This window comes from Anser cygnoides, chromosome Z, assembly GCF_040182565.1.
Source record: "Anser cygnoides isolate HZ-2024a breed goose chromosome Z, Taihu_goose_T2T_genome, whole genome shotgun sequence".
Classification (NCBI taxonomy): Eukaryota; Metazoa; Chordata; class Aves; order Anseriformes; family Anatidae; genus Anser; species Anser cygnoides.
The window spans coordinates 63,827,259-63,848,950 of record NC_089912.1 but is presented as its reverse complement, the minus strand read 5'-3'; the positions used below and the strand labels follow the sequence as shown (position 1 = coordinate 63,848,950).

The 21,692-nt window shown below is 59.5% G+C and overlaps 1 protein-coding gene across 5 annotated transcripts; it reads right to left on the bottom strand.

Moving 5' to 3' along the window:
* Positions 1-1,402: 1,402 nt before the first annotated feature.
* Positions 1,403-18,716, bottom strand: DNAJB5 (DnaJ heat shock protein family (Hsp40) member B5). Of its 5 annotated transcripts, none has more exons than XM_066988718.1 (4): positions 18,619-18,716; positions 11,833-12,077; positions 8,268-8,866; positions 1,403-3,462 (listed from the first exon to the last, which is right to left on the bottom strand). In XM_066988718.1, exons 2-4 carry the CDS (start codon positions 12,041-12,043, stop codon positions 3,229-3,231), a joined length of 1,044 nt encoding a protein of 347 aa, XP_066844819.1. In that variant the 5' UTR covers positions 12,044-12,077; positions 18,619-18,716; the 3' UTR covers positions 1,403-3,228. The 5 variants fall into 5 exon arrangements, with proteins under 5 accessions (XP_066844819.1, XP_047909914.1, XP_047909917.1 ...); XM_048053957.2 differs by lacking the exon at positions 18,619-18,716 and adding an exon at positions 16,224-16,423; XM_048053960.2 differs by lacking the exon at positions 18,619-18,716 and adding an exon at positions 14,419-14,542.
* Between the last annotated feature and the right edge of the window lie 2,976 nt (positions 18,717-21,692).

The window sequence follows — 21,692 nt, the reverse complement described above, 5'->3', positions numbered from 1 at the left end:
GGAGGAGAAAAGGGCTGTTCCGCAGCAGCTGCACAGGACTCACAAAAGCCTTGCCAAGCTCTGTCAGGGGGTGGGTTTGGGAATGTCACCCCCAGTCCCTGCGCTTTGTCCCTGCTGGTGGCAGATCTCTGTGGGCTGTGCGGGCTGGGGCAGGAGGCAGAGGGGTGGTGGTGCGTGTGTCCCAGCTCCTGGGAGCATAAGGTTTCCCTGCCTCCTCTCCTAATTGCAATTTAATTAGCACAATTAAATCCAGCAGGAGGGCTGGAACCCCTCCTCTTCTCTGTCTCCTCTGGGATGTGGCTCCTGATGGGGACAGCCCTCGGGGGAGCTCCCGGAGCATCTGCTTCTGCCCTGGAGCAGCATGTGGAGGCTGGGGTAGCCCGTGAGAGGGAGCTTGCTTGGGCCCCTTCACTGCTGCCGTGGGTGGCAGCTCCTTGTCCTGCCCCTGTGGCCCTAGAACCATGCCCGTGGTGCCCCAGCCCTACAGCTCAGCCCCACCAGAGCCCACACAACGCCCTCAGGGCCCCAGCCCAGCCCGGTGTGTGCAGCATGGGGGCAAGGCGCTGGGGCCTAGAGCCTGGGCCCGGCCCCAAAGCAGGACTAGAGGGAATGGCCTCAGGTTGAGCCAGGGGAGGTTCAGGTTGGAAATGAGGAGACATTTCTTCTCAGAAGGAGCAGTCAGGCACTGGGACGGGTTGCCCAGGGAGGTGGTGGCGTCACCGTCCCTGGGGGTGTTCAAGGAGAGGTTGGACGTGGTGCTTAGGGACAGGGCTTAGCGGGTGACATTGGCGGTAGGGGGGTGGTTGGGCCAGATGATCGTGAAGGTCTCTTCCAACGTTAATGATTCTGCGATTCTAGTGGGGCCCCCTCCTGCCGCACCCCAAACGTCTCCCTCAGCCGCTCTCCCCTGCCACCAGAGGGCAGGCCGTGGCCGTGCTCTTGTGGCCCCGGTCCCCACAGCCCCACCACGGCCCTGGGCCGGCCGCAGCTGCCCCGTGGGCACCCCAGCCCCATGGCAGCCCTGTCAGCATCGTCAGCCCCCCGATGGAGGGTTTCTGCCCACCATCCGAGGCTGAAGGCCTCCGAGGATCTCTGAGAAGAGCTGGGTCCCCGGGCAGCCCCCACCAGCAAGAAGCCCCCTTCATGGCCACGGCCACAGCTCCCCACTGCCCGCAGCCCCTCCTCGCCCACCCTGGCCTCCATCCCCTTGGTATCTTGGCTGGACTCGCATCCCCCCGCCCATGTTGGTTGTGTTTTGGGAGCCCTGAAAGGATGCAGAGCCCTAAAATGGGGTCCCCCCAGCACTAATGGGGAGGGGGGGCTGAGCCCCTTCTCCAGCCCCACCACCTGCACCAGGGCAACCACAGTCCTTGTGTCTCCCATCGCAGTGCACACCAAGGAGTTAATATTTTTTAAAATACTTTATTTTTCTCTCAATACTGACATTACAAAAAAAAAAATACAAAAAAAAAAAAAAAGAGAGAACCACTATAAAACATTCAGGTCTCATTGAAACTGAGAAAAACAAAGCAGCTTGCATCTGCGTGCTGACCTGTCTTCTCACTCCATCAGTGTCCACCAGGTTTCCGTACATCGAACTCCACAGGGAGCGGCGGAGGGAAAAGGCATCATGCCCTAACCTGAATTCAAACTGGTCACAAAATTAAGCAGTGCTTTAATTTAATTTAAGAGGTCTCCTCTCCCCATGCCCTGGCCGTGGCACAGGCCGCCCTCCCGCCGTGTATGATGCACTGTACAGCTATACACCCCACACCAGCTCGGCAGGTGCCTCGCTGTGAGCTGAACCCCCCCAGGACCCCTATTTCAAGTCATTGATTTTTCTTTATAAAAAGGATGCCTGGGGGGGGGGGGGGGGGGGTGTTTTGGCTTTCTCGGTGCTGGTCGGGCTGGAGATGCGGAGCTGAGGTGGTGGAGGGGCCATACAGAGCCAGGTCGGCTGGTCTGCAGGACCCCTCCTGGGAAAAACTGGCAAGAGGCAGAGTTGACCGAGAAAGGTAAGAAATATAAAAATTCTCCTGATGGAAATCCAAAGTTTTTAAAAAAATACAGCATTTAAAAACAAAACCACCAAGCAGATTGCCTCATGCTCCTTCCAGCTCCACCATAACACCCAGAAATACCTCCTGAATTAAACGTTCCTGTAGAAAAATATATACACGTGCCTTTCTCTTCCTAATAAAATCCCTAAGGTTGAACTCAAACGCTTGTCAAAACCACAGTTCTGCTGACGCTTGGCTCTGCTTTTGCACCCAGACTTGTGCTACACACATACTATGTTCTCACAGGCATGATGTTGGTATGGCTGAGCTGCTCCCCAAAAGTAGGGGTGAATCACTCCAGGAAACCCAAAACGGGCAGAGCAAACTCTTACGGAGTTTACCTAACAAGCTAAATATATGTATAAAAAAAAGCAGCAATGCAAACTCAACACATCTGAACAAGAAAGCTCCCACCCTGGGCTCCCCCGTCCCCCCGGCCGGCAGCAGGCACGGGGGACAGCGGGGGTAGGAGGCTGGAAGGGACCATCCCCAAGTGCTTTGAGCTCTGTTGATTGGCACAGGTGATGCTCGGTGGTGGTCTTGGCACAGGAGAGTGGACCGCAGTAGGACTAGGTACCGTGGTCCCCGGTTAGAAACGGTCCGGCTACAGTGGCCACCGCGCGCAGGAGCGGTCCCTTGGCCGTACGCGCTCAGGAGTTTCCTTGGCACCTCGGTATGGCCGGGACCCCAAACAGCAGCAAGTATCAAAGAGGGGAGGAGAAAACTAACACGGTGGGATGTGAGATCCTGTGAAGTCCTATTTACATTGCGCTTAATCCCCTATGAGCCCATCCTCTAGTCAGAGGGTTGGCTTGAAAAGCAGGTGACACAAAAAAACACAAAGTGATGCACCTCCCCGGGCAAACAGCCCGTGCCGCTCGCTTGTGCAAGGCAGCAAAGCTGGACCTCTAGAAAAACAAAACAAAACGAAAAAAAGGCTGGCAGCGAGGAGAGTTGCAAGGGCAGGAGCCTGCGCTCACCATTCCCCCGCTGCTGGAGTTGAAAACAGGCTGAGAGGGGAAGGGGTGGGAGGGATGGATGGGAATTTTAGGGAAGGAAAGTGTTTTTTTTGCATTTGAAAGTGCTCTGGCACCTCTGCTCCGTGTGGGCCAGATGCTGTGGCACGTGCATTTGGAGTATTGCTGCTTGGCGAAGAGTCCCCGGGGCTCTAGGAGCACGGGAGGTGCTGCTTGAGGATCTGTCTCGTCTGGGGAGCTATTCTGTCTGGGAAGCGGATTTTGAACTCCACGATCAAGTCTCCTCGCTGGTTGGGGGCCTTGGGGAAGGGCAGCCCTTCCCCGCGCAGTCTCTTCACTGTGCCTGGCTTGATGATGTCGTTGCAGGGCAGCGGGATCACCCTCCCGTCGATGGTGGGAATGTTCACGGTGCAGCCGCACAGGGCCTGCGGGGAGAAGGAGGGAGGCGCTGTCAGCCGGGCTGCCAGCCCCATAGCACCCAGGGGTGCACCCAGAGAGACCCCCGCCCCGCTCCCCATCCCCAGCGCCGTGGGACAGAAGCCCCACGGGAGGCAGGATCCCCGCTCCCCATCCCCTGCTCCTCCCAGCGGACACTGCCAGCGAGCGCCCGGCGGCTCGCAGCAACAGGGCAGCCCAAATTTAGCCCCTCGCTACCCAATCTGGGAGCCCAACAGGGTAAGGGGGGGGGGGCAGCCAAAAACCCAGCTGAGCTCATCGGATGCCTCTGCGGTTCATCAGCTGTCACCCTTCGGAGCCCGGGGGTTATCTATAGCACAGCCTGTGCCCCCCTGCCCCGGCCAAAGCCTCCCGAAGGTTATGCCGGCACGGGGCACGGCACCGCGCTTTCCTGGAAGCTGGGGCCCCGTGGGGCTGCTCCCCACCGCCAGGCCCTGCTCAGGCGAAGGGTTGGGTTACTGCACTGCGCCAATGCCCCGCGGCTATTTTTATACCTTGGTGGCCCAAGAAGGAAGCAAGAACGAGACGGTTCCCCGAAACCACAGGCTTGGGGAGAGTGGGTCCAGCATGCCCTGCATCCCCGCTGCAGGGACCTCCATGCAGCCACGTCCCCCCCCACTGCAAAGCCAGGAGCTGGTTTTCCAGGCTGCCATCCCCATCCCCATCCCCATCCCGGGGCCGGGAGCTGCCTCCTGCAGAAGCCGGCAGCAGCCGCAAGCCGCCCTGCGTTAGCGAGCCACGTGATGCGGGAATGCAGCAAGAAAATCCTCGTGTCCTTAAATAACTCAGACAGCTCTGCCGTACACGTGGGCAGCAGCGTCTCCAGGCTTTCAGCAAGGAGAGAGGCTGCCGCTGACGGAGGACTGCGGAGCGATACTTCTGGAAGGGGAGGATTTGCTGGGGCTGGTCCTGTCCTGCATGCAAAGCACTTGTCCCCTTGGGATGGGGCATGGAGGTCCCGGCCCGCCTGTCCCCAAAAGACACCCTGCAAGGGAAGCGGGGGAGGATGTTCTGCAGCCTCCTCCCCAGGAAAAGCCTCCAGTGCCACAGCAACAAGAGGCAGCAGCAGTAGCAGCCCTTCTTCCCCGCTGACCCCCTGGCTTGAGGCTGATGGCTGCTGCTTCTGCTGCGGTGCCAGGGCTTGGCACCGAAGCCAACGCAGAGCCACCCATGCTGGGCTTGGCTCTAGGGCTCAGGTGAGCTGAGAAGAGGAAAGACGGAACCTGCTGTCTCCTTGCACAGCCCATCTGTGCTGGGTCTCCTCCCAGACGAGCTTTTTCTGGCTGCAGGAGGAGGTTCATCGCTGGCTCTGTGCGAGCAGGGGGTGCATGGCTGTGGCTCTGACAGGTTGGAGGGAAGAGAAGGATGGAGGGAACAGATCATCCCAGGGAAGCTGGAGCCCTTCTGCTGCCTGGCGCCCACCAGCATGTGACATGGTGTGCTGCACGGGTCCACATGTGCCAGAGAAACATCTCTGGCCACGCAATGGGAAGCAGAAAGGGAACAGGCACAGCGGATAGACCTCAGGTTTCCAGCCAACAGGACCAGCCAACTGCCCTTTTGCCTGTAGCAGAAAAGCCAAGAGAAGACTGATGTGCTGCCTTTGCTCTGGAGGAGGTTTTGCTGCAACCCAGTGTACCTGGGGAGTGCAGGGGGTGACCACTCACATGCTGTCCCCTGCTCCGTCCTCACCACAACGGGGCCAGAGGGAAGCCAGGCAACTATTTCAGCTTCCAGAATGAGCTTTTGAGACTAAAGTAGGGCAGCAGAAGCGTGGCTGGGATGCTTGCGCCCAGCCCAAGGGACAGGACTGGGAACACCAAGCAGAGAGCCCCTGCCAGGCTCGCGGCGTGGGCGCTGCTCCTCAGCGCCGTGCTTGCCCTGCAAAAGCAGAGGGACGCGAGCAGAGGCAGGCGGTGAGAGCGCAGACAGGATCTCAGTGTTTCCTTCCCTGAGCCAAGACGCAAGAATTAGAGGCGATCGCTCCTTCGCCGTATGTTCCTGTTTTTAAGCCTTCTCGCCCAACTTGGTTGGCATTTGAGAAACCGGTTGTTGAAGCAACACCAGTGCTCGTGAGCGAGAGCCTGTAGCAGGGCAACACGCGCTGAGCGCAGCCCCGGAGCTGCCCTGCATCCTGGAAGGAGGCTCGGTTTATCCCCACGTATGAAACCAGCGTGGGTTTGATGGCTGAGCCGCAAGCGCTGAGCTTTATCTGGGTCAGCGGTGGGTCCCGCTCTGCTGGCAGCAGCGGGGGGGCTGTTGGATGCTGCCGCCTGGATGCTTCGAGGAAGGTGACGCCAGGTAAAGGATGCCGCGGGGCGCCGCTGCCATCTCCATGAAGCCCGCCAGCGCTGCCTGAAGATCTGCCTTCCAGGAGCGCAGCTGCCGTAGCAGTGTCACTCCTCCCTCCCTCGGCCTCCCACTGCGGTGTGCGCCTGTAATTTTAGGCACGGACACGTCCCTGCAGCCCACGAGTCTCTTGGGGAAGCCCTCTCACACCTCCTGCGGCGGCAGCAGCCGTCCCAGATGAGGGACACAGTGCCCAGCGGGATGAGGACGCGAGCATCAGAGGTGCTGGGACGTGGGGATGGGAAGTGGCAGCCTGGCCACCAAGGTGGCATCACCCATCACCACCAGAGACAATATGGGTTAGAGGTTTGTGGGTGCTGGGTGCTACAGGTTCCTACGGAAGAGCAGTCTGTAGAGCAGGCTCAGGTTCAAGAAGGCGCCATAAGGAAGCAGATGCTGCGTTCCCAAGCCCTCCTGTCACCCTCTCCTGCCCTGGTGCCCCAAATGCTCCCTGCAGGGCCATGGCCAGGAGCATTGCCCCCTTGGCTGTAAGATGCTGGCCAGGGGTCTCCAGCGTGACCACGAGTGGGATCACAGCTCCGAATGCCTGCTGGCACCCCGCTGTGCAGCTAAGGAGACCAAGGCTCAAGCTAAAAAAGGCAGACTCGCAAGGATGAACAGTGCAAGGAAAGCACTCGGGGCTACGGCTGTAGGCTTAGGTGATGAAGAGGTTGTGCTGTGATTGACTCCGCCACGTACCGAGATGCTGGCATATGGTGTCGGGGAGCTCCTGGCATCTGCTCCTGCTTCAGAGCACTTAAGCTACTTCTCCTCATGTAAGATAAAAGCAGCAAAGCGCTGCTCGCCCTGCCCTGGCAAGCGGAAGGCTGGGGCTGGCAGCCAGGCCAGCAGCTCTCCGAGCATCCCCAGCACATTTGGTCTGCGGTGAGGGAGCGCAGAGAGCAGGCAGCCCGGCTCAAAGAGCAGAGGAATTTGCCTGGACCAGCAATTTCCACCGGTCTCTCTCTGTGACTGCCGTGATGTGAAGCAAATGCCCTGTTTACGGGCAGCTGGATGGAGACCACAGGGGTCCTGTGGGCAGGAGGCAGCCAGCACTTCCCCTGGCCCAGCACCAGTGCACGGGGCCGGGCGGGCTGCTCAGCGTGCTGCTCACGGGGCAGCTCCGCACGTGGCGAGCATCAACCTGGACCAGTGTGGGCCAGACATCAGGACAGCCATCCTGGGGGTAATTTTAACAGATACGGGAATGCACAGAAGGAAACATCTGAGATATGGCATGCAGGACTCCATAAATAATGCAGCCTCTCCCAAGTATTTCTGGAGGGGCCAGCAGGGCCAGCCACCACAGGAATAAACCTCTTTACTCAAATCCCCTTTGCAACACAAAGGAAATTCAACTCCCAAGCTCACAGGTTAGCTTGAGATGACTGTTTCAGGAGCGCCCAGCTCTGCCTGCCCCACAGGGCTGCCCTTGCCCCCACTGTAGCTGGTCACAGCCCCGGCGGGGATGCAGAGCTGTTGCAAAGCTCTTCTGACTTGCTGGCACACTCAGGAGCTCACGTTTCCCTACCTCAGGTCTGGCCCATTGAGCTTATTTCTATTAAATGTATTTGAGAACACAAATCTGTCTTCAAAAAAAAAAAAAATCAGCTCATTAAGAAGACAGACAGCGTCTACAGTCTGAAAGGAACAGCAAATGGCAGCTGCCAAAAACGTCAATGTTAAATGCAGCTGCCAGCTGGGATTTATTAAAAGGTAGTTAGCAGCAGCAGCAGCAGCAAACGGCACATCTTGTTCTGGGGTAAGATCCCCTTCCTCTCCCACCTTCGCACAGTTTGCTGCTCTGGTACAGCGAGTGTCACCGTGACCTCCAGGGCTGTCAGCCTGGATGTGCTGGGTTTTGCTCACAGCACATTTTTTGAGATTTTGCCCTTTGTCCAGGGAAGCCAGAAGCAAAGAAAGCAGCTGTTCGGGGCTAAAGCAGCGCTCAGCAGGGTCAAGGTGTTGCCTTTCTCTGCGTGACCCTGCTCTCTTATGGGGTGGTGCCTGGCACCAACCAGGAGAGAAACATGAACAAGCAGGGACCAGACCTGTGTCAGCAAACTTCGGGTTTCCCTTGCTCCTACAGAGCACCTGGGCTTTCCTCCATATGTGAATACCCTACGCTAAAATAGAAGGGCAAGACATATGGGGAAGGGAGAAAATGGGTAAATACCACCTGCATTCGCTCAGGCAGCCCGGTGTGCTCAGTCAGGACTGCAGTACCCACGTCCTACCTGCAGCATGGAGGCTGAGAGGCTCTCCAAAACTTGAGCACGAGCTGGTCTCCTCTCTGCAGAGGACTTTGCTCATGTCTCTCACACCCTACCTGGTCCTTCCTCTTCAGCACAGGACGAGGACTGAGCCCTGTCCTGGCCACAGCCCAGCGCCACCTCTCACCCAGGGCATTTCCACTGATACCCACCTCTTTAAGACTGATGTTTGCGGTGTAGACCACGTTCGTCCCGTCCCTCTTGAAGTGTGAGTGAGGCTTGTCCTTGAGGATGAAGACGATGTCAGCAGGGATGTTGTCCGGCGTGGCGTCCCCTTCTTTGGGGAATGTGATTTTGGTTCCCTCCTTCCATCCCCGTTTGATGACAATGTTTAGGATCTTATCCTCAGTCCGCATGGTCCGGCCATCAGCGTTGAGCCTTCTGCGGGTGATCTTCATTCTCTTGGTGGAGCCGTGGTAGATCTCTTCCAGGGACACCTTCAGCTCGTGGATGACGGGTGGGTCTTGGACCTTCCTCCGCGTGTGCAGGGACTCCTGGTGCCGCCGGTGAACCCCGTTAATGCCGTTGAAGCCAAACCGGCCGAAGGCACTGAAAGGATCATCATCGTCATCGATATCCATGTCTTCCTGGTCAAAGCCATTGAACACTCGGGAGCGGCTGCTAGCGAAGAAGATATCGAAGGGGTTGGAGCCTCCGAAGAAAGACGCGAAGGTGGCGTGGGGGTCTCCGTGGAAGGTGTAGTGGAAAGTGTTCCCTGAGCCACCTGAAGAGCCACCTCCAGTCTTGAGACCTGGAAGAGAAGGGGGAAGATGAGACATTAAACACTCCCTGCCAGAAGAAAGCTGCTGGCTCTGCACAGCCACTCCAAGCTGCGTGTGCAGCTGATCTGCCACCGTCAACGCTTCGGGTCCGTGGCACCCAGTTGTGCTGCACAAAACGTATTTTGGGTGAGTTATCTGTTACCCAAGGTGTACGGCGCTGACAGCCGCAGCCCTGGAGCATTGTGTTCAGCACGTTAGAAAATGCTTTGAACTCAGTGAGCAACTGCGCAGCCGTCAGGACTTTTGCTGGCAGAGCACAGGGAGGTCAGCAGACCTCCCAGCCACCCCCCAGCACAGCAGGGAAGCAACTCGCTGCACCTTTGGCCAAAGGGGTTGACCTGAGGGTCAGCCTCCACCACGGGGTTGGGAATCCTCCCCTTGTGGTTCTAGCAGCCCAATTCACAAACCGACAGAAGAGTTTGAGGCTTGCACCTTCCAGCAGCCATTCCCAGGCAGAACTGCCCTGGAGATACAGGGGGGTTAAACAGAGCAGACAAATCTGGGGGTCTGTTCTGATGCTCTCAGCCTCCTCATGTAGTTGGTGGCTCTCGTTCCTTGACCCCTGCCCTGCTGCACGAATGTCTGTGCTGTTGCAGAGCCCGTAACATGCATGGGGACTGGGCTGTAGGGCAGGAGAAGCAAACCCCATGAGCCCACCCCACTTTATGGGACGCCAAAGACCCTCAAAACACTGACTCTCCACCCCCAGGCCATGTATTCCAGAAAAACAAGCACTTTCTGGAAAATGAAAGGTTTCCCATTGCGGGAGTGCTGGACTGGTGTGGAAATCACTGCTTGGGGTGGGCTCATGGGGTTTGCCCCTCTACCATGAAGCCTTTCCATGTCTTTCATCTCATTTCTCAGTGCCCCGACTTTCTGCACGGGCTCTCTGGGCACTGCTGCTGTGTCCACCTGCTCACACAGATGGAATTACGGAGAAACCCAGGCAGGGGAAGGTGGCCTCCCCTGGCCTGAGGGATGGGGCACCCTCTGTGCAAAAGGATGGATTACAAAAGGAAGAGGCTAGGTGCGTGACTATGGGCCAGCAGGGAAAGAGCTACTTACTGGGGAGCTCCAGGATAACTCGAGTGGCTGCAAGTCACAAGGAAATCCAGGCCGTGCCCTTGCTTGGGAGACAAAGGCCCAGTGACTCCCAAAATCATGGAGTGGGATGGGAGAGGACCGAGGCTGAGGCAACCAGCACAGCTCACCAAAAGCATCGAAGAGGTTTGGTGTTGCTGGTGCTTGAGCCCCATGGGGCAAATGCTGCAATTTCTCCAGAGAACCCCACGCCCCTCAAGAAGAACCAAACCTGCTGTTTTTCCTGTTTTGGGCAATTCAACCCAAGCTCTGGCCCTGCCTGTGGCCCCAGAACCAGGGACAAAGAGGTCCCACTTCAAGCCCAGCCTCCCCGTCCCGTTGCAACGAGGGGGCTGCTCCCCTAAAGTTATTTTTTCCTTACTACTTAACTCGCTCTTATTTTAGCCGTCGTCATCCCTGGAGAGCCCCCGTCCCCAGCAGGCTGCAGCCAGGAGGTTTCACCTTTATGCAGTTGCCTTAATCCCATGACGCCAGTCAGAGGCCCCTGCAGAGGCAGGGTCCGGTTTCGGCAGTGCCTCCAAGGAAATGCTAGTTTCTCGCTTGAGATAGCCGCTTCTAATTTTAAACAGCAGCAAATCACCGCGGCTCGGTGCGTCCCTCGTGGCGGTGACATAAATAACGGGTTAAGCAACTCGTATAGGCAGAGCGTGTGCTGCCAGGCAAAGATTTTCCAAAGCTTTGCCCAGCTCTGTAGTTTTGCTCAGATAAACCATGAGGGAGTTCCCCCGGGTCTGTCTGAGCTTTCACACCCAGCAGCCTGACTGCTGACAGCACCTGGCACCTCTGACCGCTTCTTCCAGGAGCTCCTTCAGTTTTTCCTATAAGTTTCTGACATTTCTTGTTCCCCAGCATCTTTCAGGAGCGAGTGTAACTTCATCAGGCCAGGGCAAGACTCTGTACCCCCTAAGACCTGTTCAGCTCTGAATGGCAGAGAGCCCTCCCCGCGCCTGCTGGGAGCAGGACAGAGCTGATAAAGGGATCTCTGACCGCTGTGTGTTCCTGCCGGTGTCCCCAAAGAGGATGCACCCGCTTGCTGGGCACACAGGAGGGGCTGCGACTTCCTCCGAGCAGCCTGTCCATAGCAGACCTGCTGCTCTTTTAAGCACCCAAGTCCCTGGCTGATTAATGCAGATGCTATTCAGTGCTCTCCTCACCCTCAGCAAATGGGGTTGCAGTCTTCCATATTCGACTAATAAGGCTGTGTGTGGTGGAGCTGCTCTCCTCCTCCATGCCAACCGGGAGACAACAGCAGCCACTTAGTTTCAAAACAAAAACCTATTACTTAAATTGGGAAAAGCTTTGATTCATGTAGGTCAGCCTGTACCGGGGAGAAAAGTGGGACTAGCGCTCCAACCAGCACGCTACCGGGGATCCTGCGGGGGGACATCCAGGAAAAAAGGGACATTACTGGGCTGGGAAATTTAGGCCGAGTGAAGGGTCGCTAAAGCATTATCGCAGCGCGCAGGCACGGCCCAGGAGGCGAGCTCCTTTTCACTTCCATCAGCTCAGCGCTCGCCCTTTGGAGGCAGCACTGCGGAGCTCTCAAGTGCCATCTCCCCAGCTGGGAAGAGAAACAAAAGTGGCTCTGCGGCGGCACAGAAATGGGTCGGGACATTATTTCTGGCAGCAAGGCAAAGCAGGGTCGGTGGAGTGTTTGCTCTCCCCACTTCCGCTCCTAGTAACCTTGATTTGGAGGCAGGCGTGAGCCCTGGGGGTGCAAAAACACCCCCGAGCCCCATACGAACCTCCTTGGACCCAAACAGACAGCCACTGGGATGTCTCCGTGCCCTGGCCAGCCCTGCTTTGGAGCAGGAGAACAGGTCCCCCCCCTTACCTTCCTCCCCGTACTGGTCGTACACGGCTCGCTTCTTGGGGTCGCTCAGGACGTCGTAAGCCTCTGCGATCTCCTTGAACTTCTCCTCGGCGTTGGGGTCTTTATTCTTATCAGGGTGGTACTTCAGGGCCATTTTCCGGTAGGCTTTCTTGATCTCGTCCTCGTTGGCTCCGGACTGGATGCCCAGAATCTTGTAATAGTCCTTCCCCATGACGGCGACGCTGCCTGGTGCCGAGTACTTATTCCTGAAAGCAGAAAGACAGCTGGCTGCAAGGCGAGCGCGGCGCTCGGGCGGACGGAGACGGGAGCGGCACACACTTATCGCCGAGCCGCCTCTCCCCGCATCGCACCGGCCAGCAGCACCACAGCCGCCTCAAGTCCACGTTTTCCCCCGAGGGGCCCGAGACAAGCGCGAGGACGCGGAGCAGCGGCAGGGGGACGCGCTAGCGCGGCAGGACCCGCATGTCCCTGGGCTCTGCCTTTGCCTTGCCGAGCTGTGGAGTGCGGAGAGTCATCCTGGACGGGGAGCACCGAGGCGTTGCGCTGGGTTATTATAGGGGCAAGGCCGACCTTGGAGGCGTGACGGTCTAAATTCAGCCGTCCCGTCCCCCTCCTCTCCCCGGCCTCCTGCTGGCAGCCTCCCGGGGCTTCGCCAGCCCAGGGCAAGGAGAGGAGCAACTCGAGGGGCTGGGGGGGCGGCGGCGCAGTCGGGGAGCCAGCAGGGACTGCGCCGCCGCGCTCACCTCAAAGGAACTTCAAACATTTTGTTCCTGAAAGCAATTGGCATTCAGCTGGAGATAAGTGCTTCCAGCATGTCAGAGCTGTAATTTGTATTTAGCGGAGAGAGAATGAAGCCGTTAGACAGAAACATCTTGTGATGGTGGGAGGTTTTTCTTTCTTTCTTTTTTTTTCTGGAAAAAAAAGCACTTTCTAGCCTGACTTGCACTCCCTTAGAGTCTTCAGCTAAATGTTGCAGTAAGCCAGAAATATTAAGAGGTGGTAAAATGTCATCGCAGCCTGACACGACACAGTGAGGTCAGCACGGGCAACCAGCTCCCTGCGTTCACTTTCTCCATCATGTGGGAGGCTTAGGACAGAGCCATGCCTATACTAAGGCATTGAAAACCCAGTGGCCGAAACCCAAAGGGAAACGGGTGGGCAATTAATTCACTCCACAGGCACGCTGCTGGAGCAGCAAACCCAGCAGAGTCATGGAAATTCGGAGAGCAGCTCGAGGAGGCACGAGACCAACGGCTCGGGGCAAAAGATGAGCAAGACTTAGGCTCCTCAAAGCACCCTTCCCAGTGCTCCTCACCCTTCGGTTTTCTCACTGTGAGCTCCTGTCCCTGCCAAGCCCAACCTGCTCTGCCCCACCTGGCCGAGCACAGCTTGGTGCTTGCTCCTTGCCGTGCTCTTCTCCAGACCTTGCCCCCAGCTATCCTCCGACCTTCAGTGCTCTCTGCTAAGCCTTTGTACTCACGTCCTACTCCCCTCTCCAGCCCTGTTGTTTTTTTTTTTTTCCTGGGCTTGCTCCACACCCACCCTTGCTCCAAAAAACCCTGAACAGACCAACGTGGGCAGCTCCAGCCCTCTGAGCCCCTGCAGCAGATGGGTTTCTGCATCAGGCCCTTTCCTGCACGGTCATACCAGGTGTTCCCCCTGTCCGTACTCCGTCCATAACCAGCTGCTCCCGGTGGAGGTCTTGGAGGGACCCCCTGCTCCCAACCACCAGCTCTGCCCTTTCTGCCCCATCCCCTGAACCTGGACGTCTGAAGGAAGGGGCAAGACACCAGGAGCTGCCCAAACCACCCGCCCCACGGGCGTCAGGGGCAGAAGCGAGAGGCAGCGCTGCCGCGCTATTGTTAGAGGCACAGGAAGGCCTCTGGGGGCGTAAAGAGCATCCTACAGCATCTCCAGCTCCCGGCTTCTAAATGCCAGCACGTTTCTCTACCAGCACAGCCTCCAGCAGGAGCCCTCCAGCTTCTGTGCACAGAGCAGCCGTCGTTGCCGAGCCCACACAGCCATTACGAGATGCTCTACCCCGTGCCCACCACCGTCTGCATCTGCTCCGATGACTCCCAGCAGGAGCCCGTGACAGGGGGAGGGGGGGGACGCAGCAGGTCCCCGGCCGGCACCGGAGGTGGCCCGAAATGTCTTTTTTTCACCATGCTGTAAAAATAAGCCATTGGCACAGCCTCCCGTGGGAAGGCGAGGCGAGGGAACCAGCAGCGCGGCCAAGGTCAGCCGGGCCGTGAGTGCTGACAGGTGGCAACCTGCTGGGCACCGGGGCACGGACCGGACCAGGACCTGGCCTCCGGAGGGACAACAGACCCTTTTCTGCCCGATCCCAGGGAAAAAAAAAAAAAGCCTCCTCCAGCAAGGTCAAACAAGGCAGCGCCGAATTCCACCCCTTTTCGCACCCCGACCACACAGACCAAAGCACGGAGGTCGCAAACCACGGATTTCACCCCACAACGGCACCACCAGAGACACCCCCCCCCCGAATCCCTGCAGCAATTCCTATAAAAGTCCCCAAACCGTCACTCCCCCCCCCCCACACACCCCACACCCACCCAAGGTCTTTACCCTCGAGAGGTCTTTGTGGGGGGGGTGCGGGGGATGCCTGAAGGGGATGCTCGCGCCGTGGCACCGCGGGCTGGACCGGCCGCGTCCCGTTCCTGCCCCGGGACCCCAAATCTCACGGTCCCGCGTCTCCCGGCCCCGTCACCTGGCGCCGCCGTCCCCACGCCCCGCGTCGGGTGACCCGCCGGGTTAAGCCACGCTCCGGAGGCGACGCTCACATGTGCGGTGGTAAAACACGACTCTGTCCCCGCGCAGCCTCCCTCCCACCTTCCCCGGGATCAGCTGCGCCTCGCCACAGCTCCCCTCTCCCCCCCTGCCGCTCAATCATCCTGCTCTGCCTTCCCATTTAACCCTCTCGGGAGCGGGGGAAAGGAGCTGCTGAGCAGGGGGGGGTGGGCTACGAGGAGGGTCAGGCACCTGCACTCCCTTCCCTGCACACCTTAGGAAAAAGGGGCTGCATTCGGAAAAAACGCAGGTGCCGGCACCTCCCAGCTGGCGGCTGCGCTGGCGAGCGCCCGGCCCCCGTTCTCCCCTTAAAAAATAATAAATAAATAATTTTATTAAAAAAAAAAAAAAAAAAAGAGAGAAGAAGCTTTGTTCCAGCCCCGCACATGACATCAGACCATGCAACCTCTGGATCGGCGAGCCGGCTGAATAGCAATCACTTGACATAATCCCTCCGCTCTGCAGTCACGTAAGGGAACGAGCCCACGCGCCCAGCGGCCCCGCCGAGGTTTTCCGCCCCGCACCGTACGGTGGCGGCAGGGTGACGAGCTGGGCACCGCGGGGCATTTAATTATTCCTCGGCCGCGAGCACACAGGCACGAGACGCGGGGGGAGACCCGCTTACCGAAACTTCACCAAGACATTCAGAGTCCAAGCGGTCGCCTTTAAAGGCTCGACCTTTATTTTAGACGTCGCGCCGGCTCCTCAGCCCGGCGGGGACGCGGCTGCGACCTCAGCCCCAGAGGAGGGGAAGCGGGGACAGGGGTGCCAGCGAGCCGTCCTTTGGGGGCTTGGGAGCCCGCGGGAGCCCGTCCGCGAGGTCGCTCAACGGGCAGCGATTTTCCTCTCGGTGGCTTCTCGCCGCTTCCCTGAGCCGAGAGGCGCCGGGTGGGCACGGGCTCCCGAATTAAAGCATTTCTTTCTGCTGCCGGCTCAGGCATCCTCCCCGCTCCCCAGCCCGCTGCTGCATGGGGTGCCCACCCCCAGCCCCCCGTTACCTGAACGGCCCCGGCGCAGCTCTCCCCAACCCCTCAAAAGCGGCGGTAACGAGGAGCCCGGTGTCCCCGGCAATTAATGGCTCGCTCCCGGTGCCGGTCACGGCGGGGCCACACGGGGAGGGAGGAAAGTAGGACAGCGCTGATGCACCACGAGGCGGAAAAAAGTAACGCGGACCGCTTCGCGCCAGCCCGCTGGGGGGTCCCCGTGTGTGTCCCCCCCCCTTCCCCGGGTGCCGACACCGCTCCCCGTGCCGGAGCAGGAGGGATCCAGCAGCCGCGGTCCCACCACTGCGACCCCGACCTCCCCTCCTGCGGTGCAAAACCTCCTCCTGGAGAAGTCACCTTCACGCCTCCCGCCGTGGGGGGCACGGCGGGGCACGCCGAGGGAACTCAAACCCGCCGCGTGTCCCCCAGCCCCGGCCCCCCCCTCCCCAGCCCAGTGGAGAAACTTGGTGGCCGAGCATCGAAGGGGACCCCTCGGGGAGAAACCCTCACCCGCCTGAAGGGCACGCGGGGTCTGCGGGCGGCGGTCGGGGGGATCCGAGGGGTCGGTCGGCGGGGTGCCGAGCCGGGGGTGCACCGTACCTCTCCGCGCGGCTCCAGAAGAGCAGGATGGCCGGCATAGCAGCGCCGGGGCCGGGCGAAGCCCCAAGTTTTGCTCAGGCAGCTCGAGGGGAACGCGTCGCGTCGGGGCAAGGCAGTGCCACCCGTGCCGGCTGGCAGCCGCAGGGAAGCAGCCAGCGATGTCATGAGTACACGCAATGAATCATCCCATCCCCGGGCCCCCACGCGCACCGCCCGCCTCCCCCTTCCCCACCGCCTGCCCTCCCCCCCCCCCCCCCCCACCCAACCCCTCCCCACTCGGGTGCCGGCACCTGCGTGGGGACGGGGTTAACCCGCCCCCGGCTGCCGAGCCCCCGCAGGAACCCCACAACCAACCCCACCGCCGGGGGCTGCGTGGGGAGGGGGTTAGGCTCCTGTACTCCCCCCCCCCCCCAGGAGTAGGGTCCCCCGCTTTTGGCCCCATTGGGGTGCGTGGGGATGGGGCTAAGCCCCCTCGTTGCCTCCCCATATAGGGTCCCCCGTTTCCAGCACCACTGGGGTGTCTTGTACTCGCGTGGGAATGGGGTTAAGCCCCTTTTCTGCCCCCCCCCCCCATATAGGGTCCCCCCTTTCCAGCCCCACTGGGGCACCACCACCTGCATGGGAAGGGGGTTAAGCCCCTTTTATGTCCCCCCCCAAATAGGGTCCCCCATTTCCAGCCCCACTGGGGCAGCACCACCTGCATGGGGACGGGGTTAAGCTCCCCCCCAGGCAGCGTCCCCCACTTCCAGCCCCACTGGGGTGTCTGTAACTTTTTGTGGGGACGAGGCTGAGCCCCCTCACTGCCTCCCCACCGGGGCACCGTCCCCTGTGTGGAAATGGGGTTAACCCCCCAGTCTCCCCCCCCCCCAAGTCTCCCCAGTTCCTAGCCCCACAGGGGTGCGTGCACTTGCATGGGGACGGGGTTAAGCCCCTTTGCTGCTTCCTCGCGTGGGGTCCCCCACCTCCAGCCCCTCTGGGGTGCTGTGAGCCATGTGGGAACAGTGTCCCCCAAACCCTCTATGGGATGCTGTGACCTGCGTGGGGACCGTGCCCCCAAATCCTCTATGGGGTTCTGTGACCCTCGTAGGGACCATGTCCTCCAAACCCCTTACGGGGTGCTGTCACCCATATGGGGACCATGTCCCCACACTCCCTATGGGGTGGTGTGAGCCTCATACGGACCGTGTCCCCAAACCCCTTATGGGGTGACGTGACACTCAGACCCTCATAGGGACCATGTCCCCAAACCCCTTATGGGGTGCTGTCACCCATATGGGGACCATGACCCCAGACCCCCTATGGGGTGATGTGACCCTCATAGGGACCATGTCCCCAAACCCCTTATGGGGTGATGTGACCCTCAGACCCTCATAGGGACCATGTCCCCAAACCCCTTATGGGGTGCTGTCACCCATATGGGGACCATGACCCCAGACCCCCTATGGGGTGATGTGACCCTCATAGGGACCATGTCCCCAAACCCCTTATGGGGTGATGTGACCCTCAGACCCTCATAGGGACCATGTCCCCAAACCCCTTATGGGGTGCTGTCACCCATATGGGGACCATGACCCCAGACCCCCTATGGGGTGATGTGACCCTCATAGGGACCATGTCCCCAAACCCCTTATGGGGTGATGTGACCCTCTGATGTGACCCTCAGACCCTCATAGGGACCATGTCCCCAAACCCCTTATGGGGTGCTTCACCCATATGGGGACCATGCCACCCCAAACCCCTTATGGGGTGATGTGACCCTCAGACCCTCATAGGGACCATGTTCCCCAAACCCCTTGCGGGGTGCTGTCACCCATATGGGGACCATGCCACCCCAGACCCCTATGGGGTGCTGTGACCCCTGTGGGGACCATGTCCCCAAAACCTCTGCGGGGGTGCTGTGACCCACATGGACCAGGTGACACGGGGGGGGGGGGGGTGTGGGGGGGTGTTTAACCCCTTCCTGCCCAGATGACACAGGTGGTTGTATTTAACCCCTTCCTGCCCAGCCGGCCGTCACCCCCATTGGGGACAGCAGTTAACCCTTTCCTCGCCGACCCCGTATGACCGGGGGGGGGGGGGGGCGGTTGTTGTTAACCCTTTCCTGTCCGGCCCCACTTGGGGGGGGGGTCACACAGGGTCTTATTAACCCCTTCCTCGCCGTGCAGCTCAACACTCCCTATTAACCCTTTCCTCGCCGCCCCCTCCACCCACCGGGGGGGGGGAGGAGAGGGGGAGGGCTGTTAACCCTTTCCCTCCCGCCAACCTGCCTGCGATGCGATACCAAATGGGTGTCTGTGTGTGTGTGTGGGGGGGGGGGGGGGGTGTCATTAACGCCTTCCCCGCCCCCCACCGGGGCACACCGGGGGCTGTCACCTCCCCCCCCCCCGGCACTCACCGCTCCCGCCGGCGCCGCGCACGCACTGCCCCCCCCCCCCGTGACGTCAGGGGAGTCCCGCCCGCGCGCCCCCGGCGGAGAGGGGAGGGGGCGGTGCGCAGGGGGAACGGGGGGGGGGGGGAGCGCTCTCCCCGCCGCGCCCCCCCGTTGGGCAGGGCAGGTGTCCGTCCAAGCGAGGCGCCGCGCCCATTGGTTGTCCCCCGGGGAGGAGGCGGGGCGTGGAGGGAGAGGGGAGGCGGGGCGCCCCGCCTTCCATCCGCTGTCGCTGATTGGGTGGTTCAAGCCGGCACCGCCCTGTCGGAGCGTTGCCATTGGTGGAGGGCTCGGGGCGAGGCCCCGCCCCTCGCCGCCGAGGCCCGGTGGCTTTTTATAGCGGCCGGGCGCGGCGGGATCCCCTCGGGAAGCTTCTGGAAGGCGTGACGTCAGCGGGGCGCTGCGCGGCGCCCCCCTCCCCTCAGCGGGCGGCGGCCATGTTGGGGCAGCGGTACCTCAGTGCCCCCCCTTGTCAGCAGCTCAGCGCCCGTCTGTGGGGACCGAGAGCTGGCTGCTGCTCCTGTCATAGAATCGTTAGGGTTGGAAAAGACCTCCAAAATCACCTGCTGCAACCATCACCATTACCAGTGTCACCCACTAAACCGTGTCCCTAAGCACCATGTCCAGTCTTTCCTTGAACACCCCCTGTGGGGCTCATGGCGTCATCACCCAGCCGTTCTTGAGTCCTCCTCCATCCAAGGAAAGCCACACATCTGGTTTTGGGAAGCCAGCGTGGCCGTGGCTTGTTCCCGTTTGGCCCAAGAGCAGTGCTCGGTTCATCTCTGGAGGCAGAGCACTGCCCGCCTGCAAGGTCAATGAACCCAGTTTTGACAGGACGAGGGGGAATGGGCTAAAGTTGCACCAGGGGAGGTTTAGGTTGGATATTAGGAAGAAGTTCTTTACTGAAAGGGTTGTTAGGCATTGGAATGGGCTGCCCAAGGAAGTGGTTGAGTCACCATCCCTGGAGGTCTTTAACAGACGTTTAGATGTAGCCCTTGGTGATATGGTTTAGTGGAGGGCTTGTTAGTGTTAGGTCAGAGGTTGGACTCGGTGATCTTGGAGGTCTCTTTCCAACCCTAGATGATTCTGTGATTCTGTGACCTACAAAGCCTCAGATGTTGAAGTTGAGAGCTGATGTGAGACACTGGGGCTGTTAGCATGGCATCTGTCACGCTTAAAGTGCTGTGCTTTTGTACCTTAACTGATGAAGTCTTTAAATGGACATTCCGGAGTAATTTTGGGGTGACAACCAGCCCTTCCCCTGGGGATTCGTCACAGCATTGATCCCCCCGTTCCTGTCCTGGGGCTGGGGTCTCCATCATGCTCTGCTGTCTCCTGGCAGGATGCCGGTGACTGCCCAGGCTCCTTTCCTCCCATGAGGTGTTTGTGGAGCATCTCTGAACTGGAAGAGTCAGTGTTTTCATTGTGCTCTCTGCACAGCGTCTGAGTCATCACGATATTAAACCAGCACTTACTGTTATCTGTTATCTGTCTATCTTGCTGTCTATTTGTTCTGCTATCTGTGTACCCAGAGGGATTGCTGCTCCTGCTACAAAGGGCTCGTGCAGCTCATCCAGGGCAACGTCAATGTCCTGGGCTTGCAAGCTCTTTTCTGTTCTGTTTCCCAGCCTTTCGTCAGCAAAGGCATTGGAGGCCCTGGGGCAGAGCTGGCACTGACCACATCTGTGTCCGCAAATGACTGGCTTGGCGTGCAGCTGCGTGGGCTGAAAAAAGGGCTGCGAGAGCAAGTGCTTTGGCTCAGGAGCCTGCAGTGTGGGGGCTGGATGCAGACTGTAGGCCACCGAAAGAAAGCTGGGCAGGGGAAGGGTCAGCAGAGCCCCTGCTTCCCTCCCTGGGTGCTGCGCCCGACAGTGGCTGTCTTAAGCAAAACTGCTCTTCCTCCACAGCCTGTCTGCCAGCACATCCGGCACCCTTTTAAAGAAACGCTAGAAAAGCGGAGGGAAGGGTGACAGGAATAATTAAAGGTATGAAGCAGTTTCCATACAAGGAACAATTACATAAACTAGCTCTCTTCCGTCTGGGGGAAGAGATGACTGAGGGAGGGATGACGGAGAATAATAAAATCATGTGTGGCTGGGGGAAGGTGAGCAGGGAATGGCTGCTTAAGCTTTCTTCCCTTAAAGGGCTTGCGGGCATCACGTGCTGAAATAGGCAGTGGCACCTCAGGGCATGAGCTTGCTTCTTGGTGCAGTTTGGGATTAACATTTTGGAGCTGCTGGCCTTGGGGGGGTGGATGCTGCGAAGGTGTGAAAAGCTTGTCTGGGATCAAAAAGCGATTAAGCAAATTCCTGAAGAGAAAATCCACTGCAGGCTGGTAAGCACAGTGATGATGCTTCTGGCTCAGGAAATCCCCAGGCTATGGGCAGCCGGAGTGGGGGGGCACGTTGCAGGGATGTTGTGCTCACCTCAATCTTCAGCTCTTCTCAAGGCGTTGGCTGTTGGTCTCCATGACAGGGAGGCAGGGGACCGTGTGGGGCTGCTTTTCTGTTAAAACACATATTACATCATTTCTAGGTGTTTGGAGGTCAGAGCAGTGGATGAGGCCACCAGGCTCTGCCAACTCCTGACCCGCATTGTGGCTGCCAAGTCCCCAGCTGCTGTCTTACTGCTGTGAAGGAGACCTCTCCCCTGGCCCCACCACAGCCCCCTCGAGCTGGAGGTGTTTGTGGGGCACGGCTCGGCCTGCCCAGGGCACAGGGATCCCAGCACGGCTCAGCTGGTGGGCAGGAGGGAGGTTTTCACTGCTGCCATGCCCCTGGTCCTGCTCAGGCTCCCCCGCTCCACATGGCGCGGGGAAGTCTCTGCCTGGGTGAGCTCCAGAGATGCATCTGAGGACACCGGGCTTGGCGGCAGCAGCAGGGTTTGTACTCTGTTCTCCGCAGCGAGAGCAGCGCCCACGTATTCGGTGCTGTCTCTTCTTCCTGCCTGCTCCCATCCTCAGAGATGCCGCCCTCCTTTTCCAGCACCCTGTGCTGCAGGATGAGGAAAGGGCTGCAAGAAAAATCCATACCCGTTTTTTT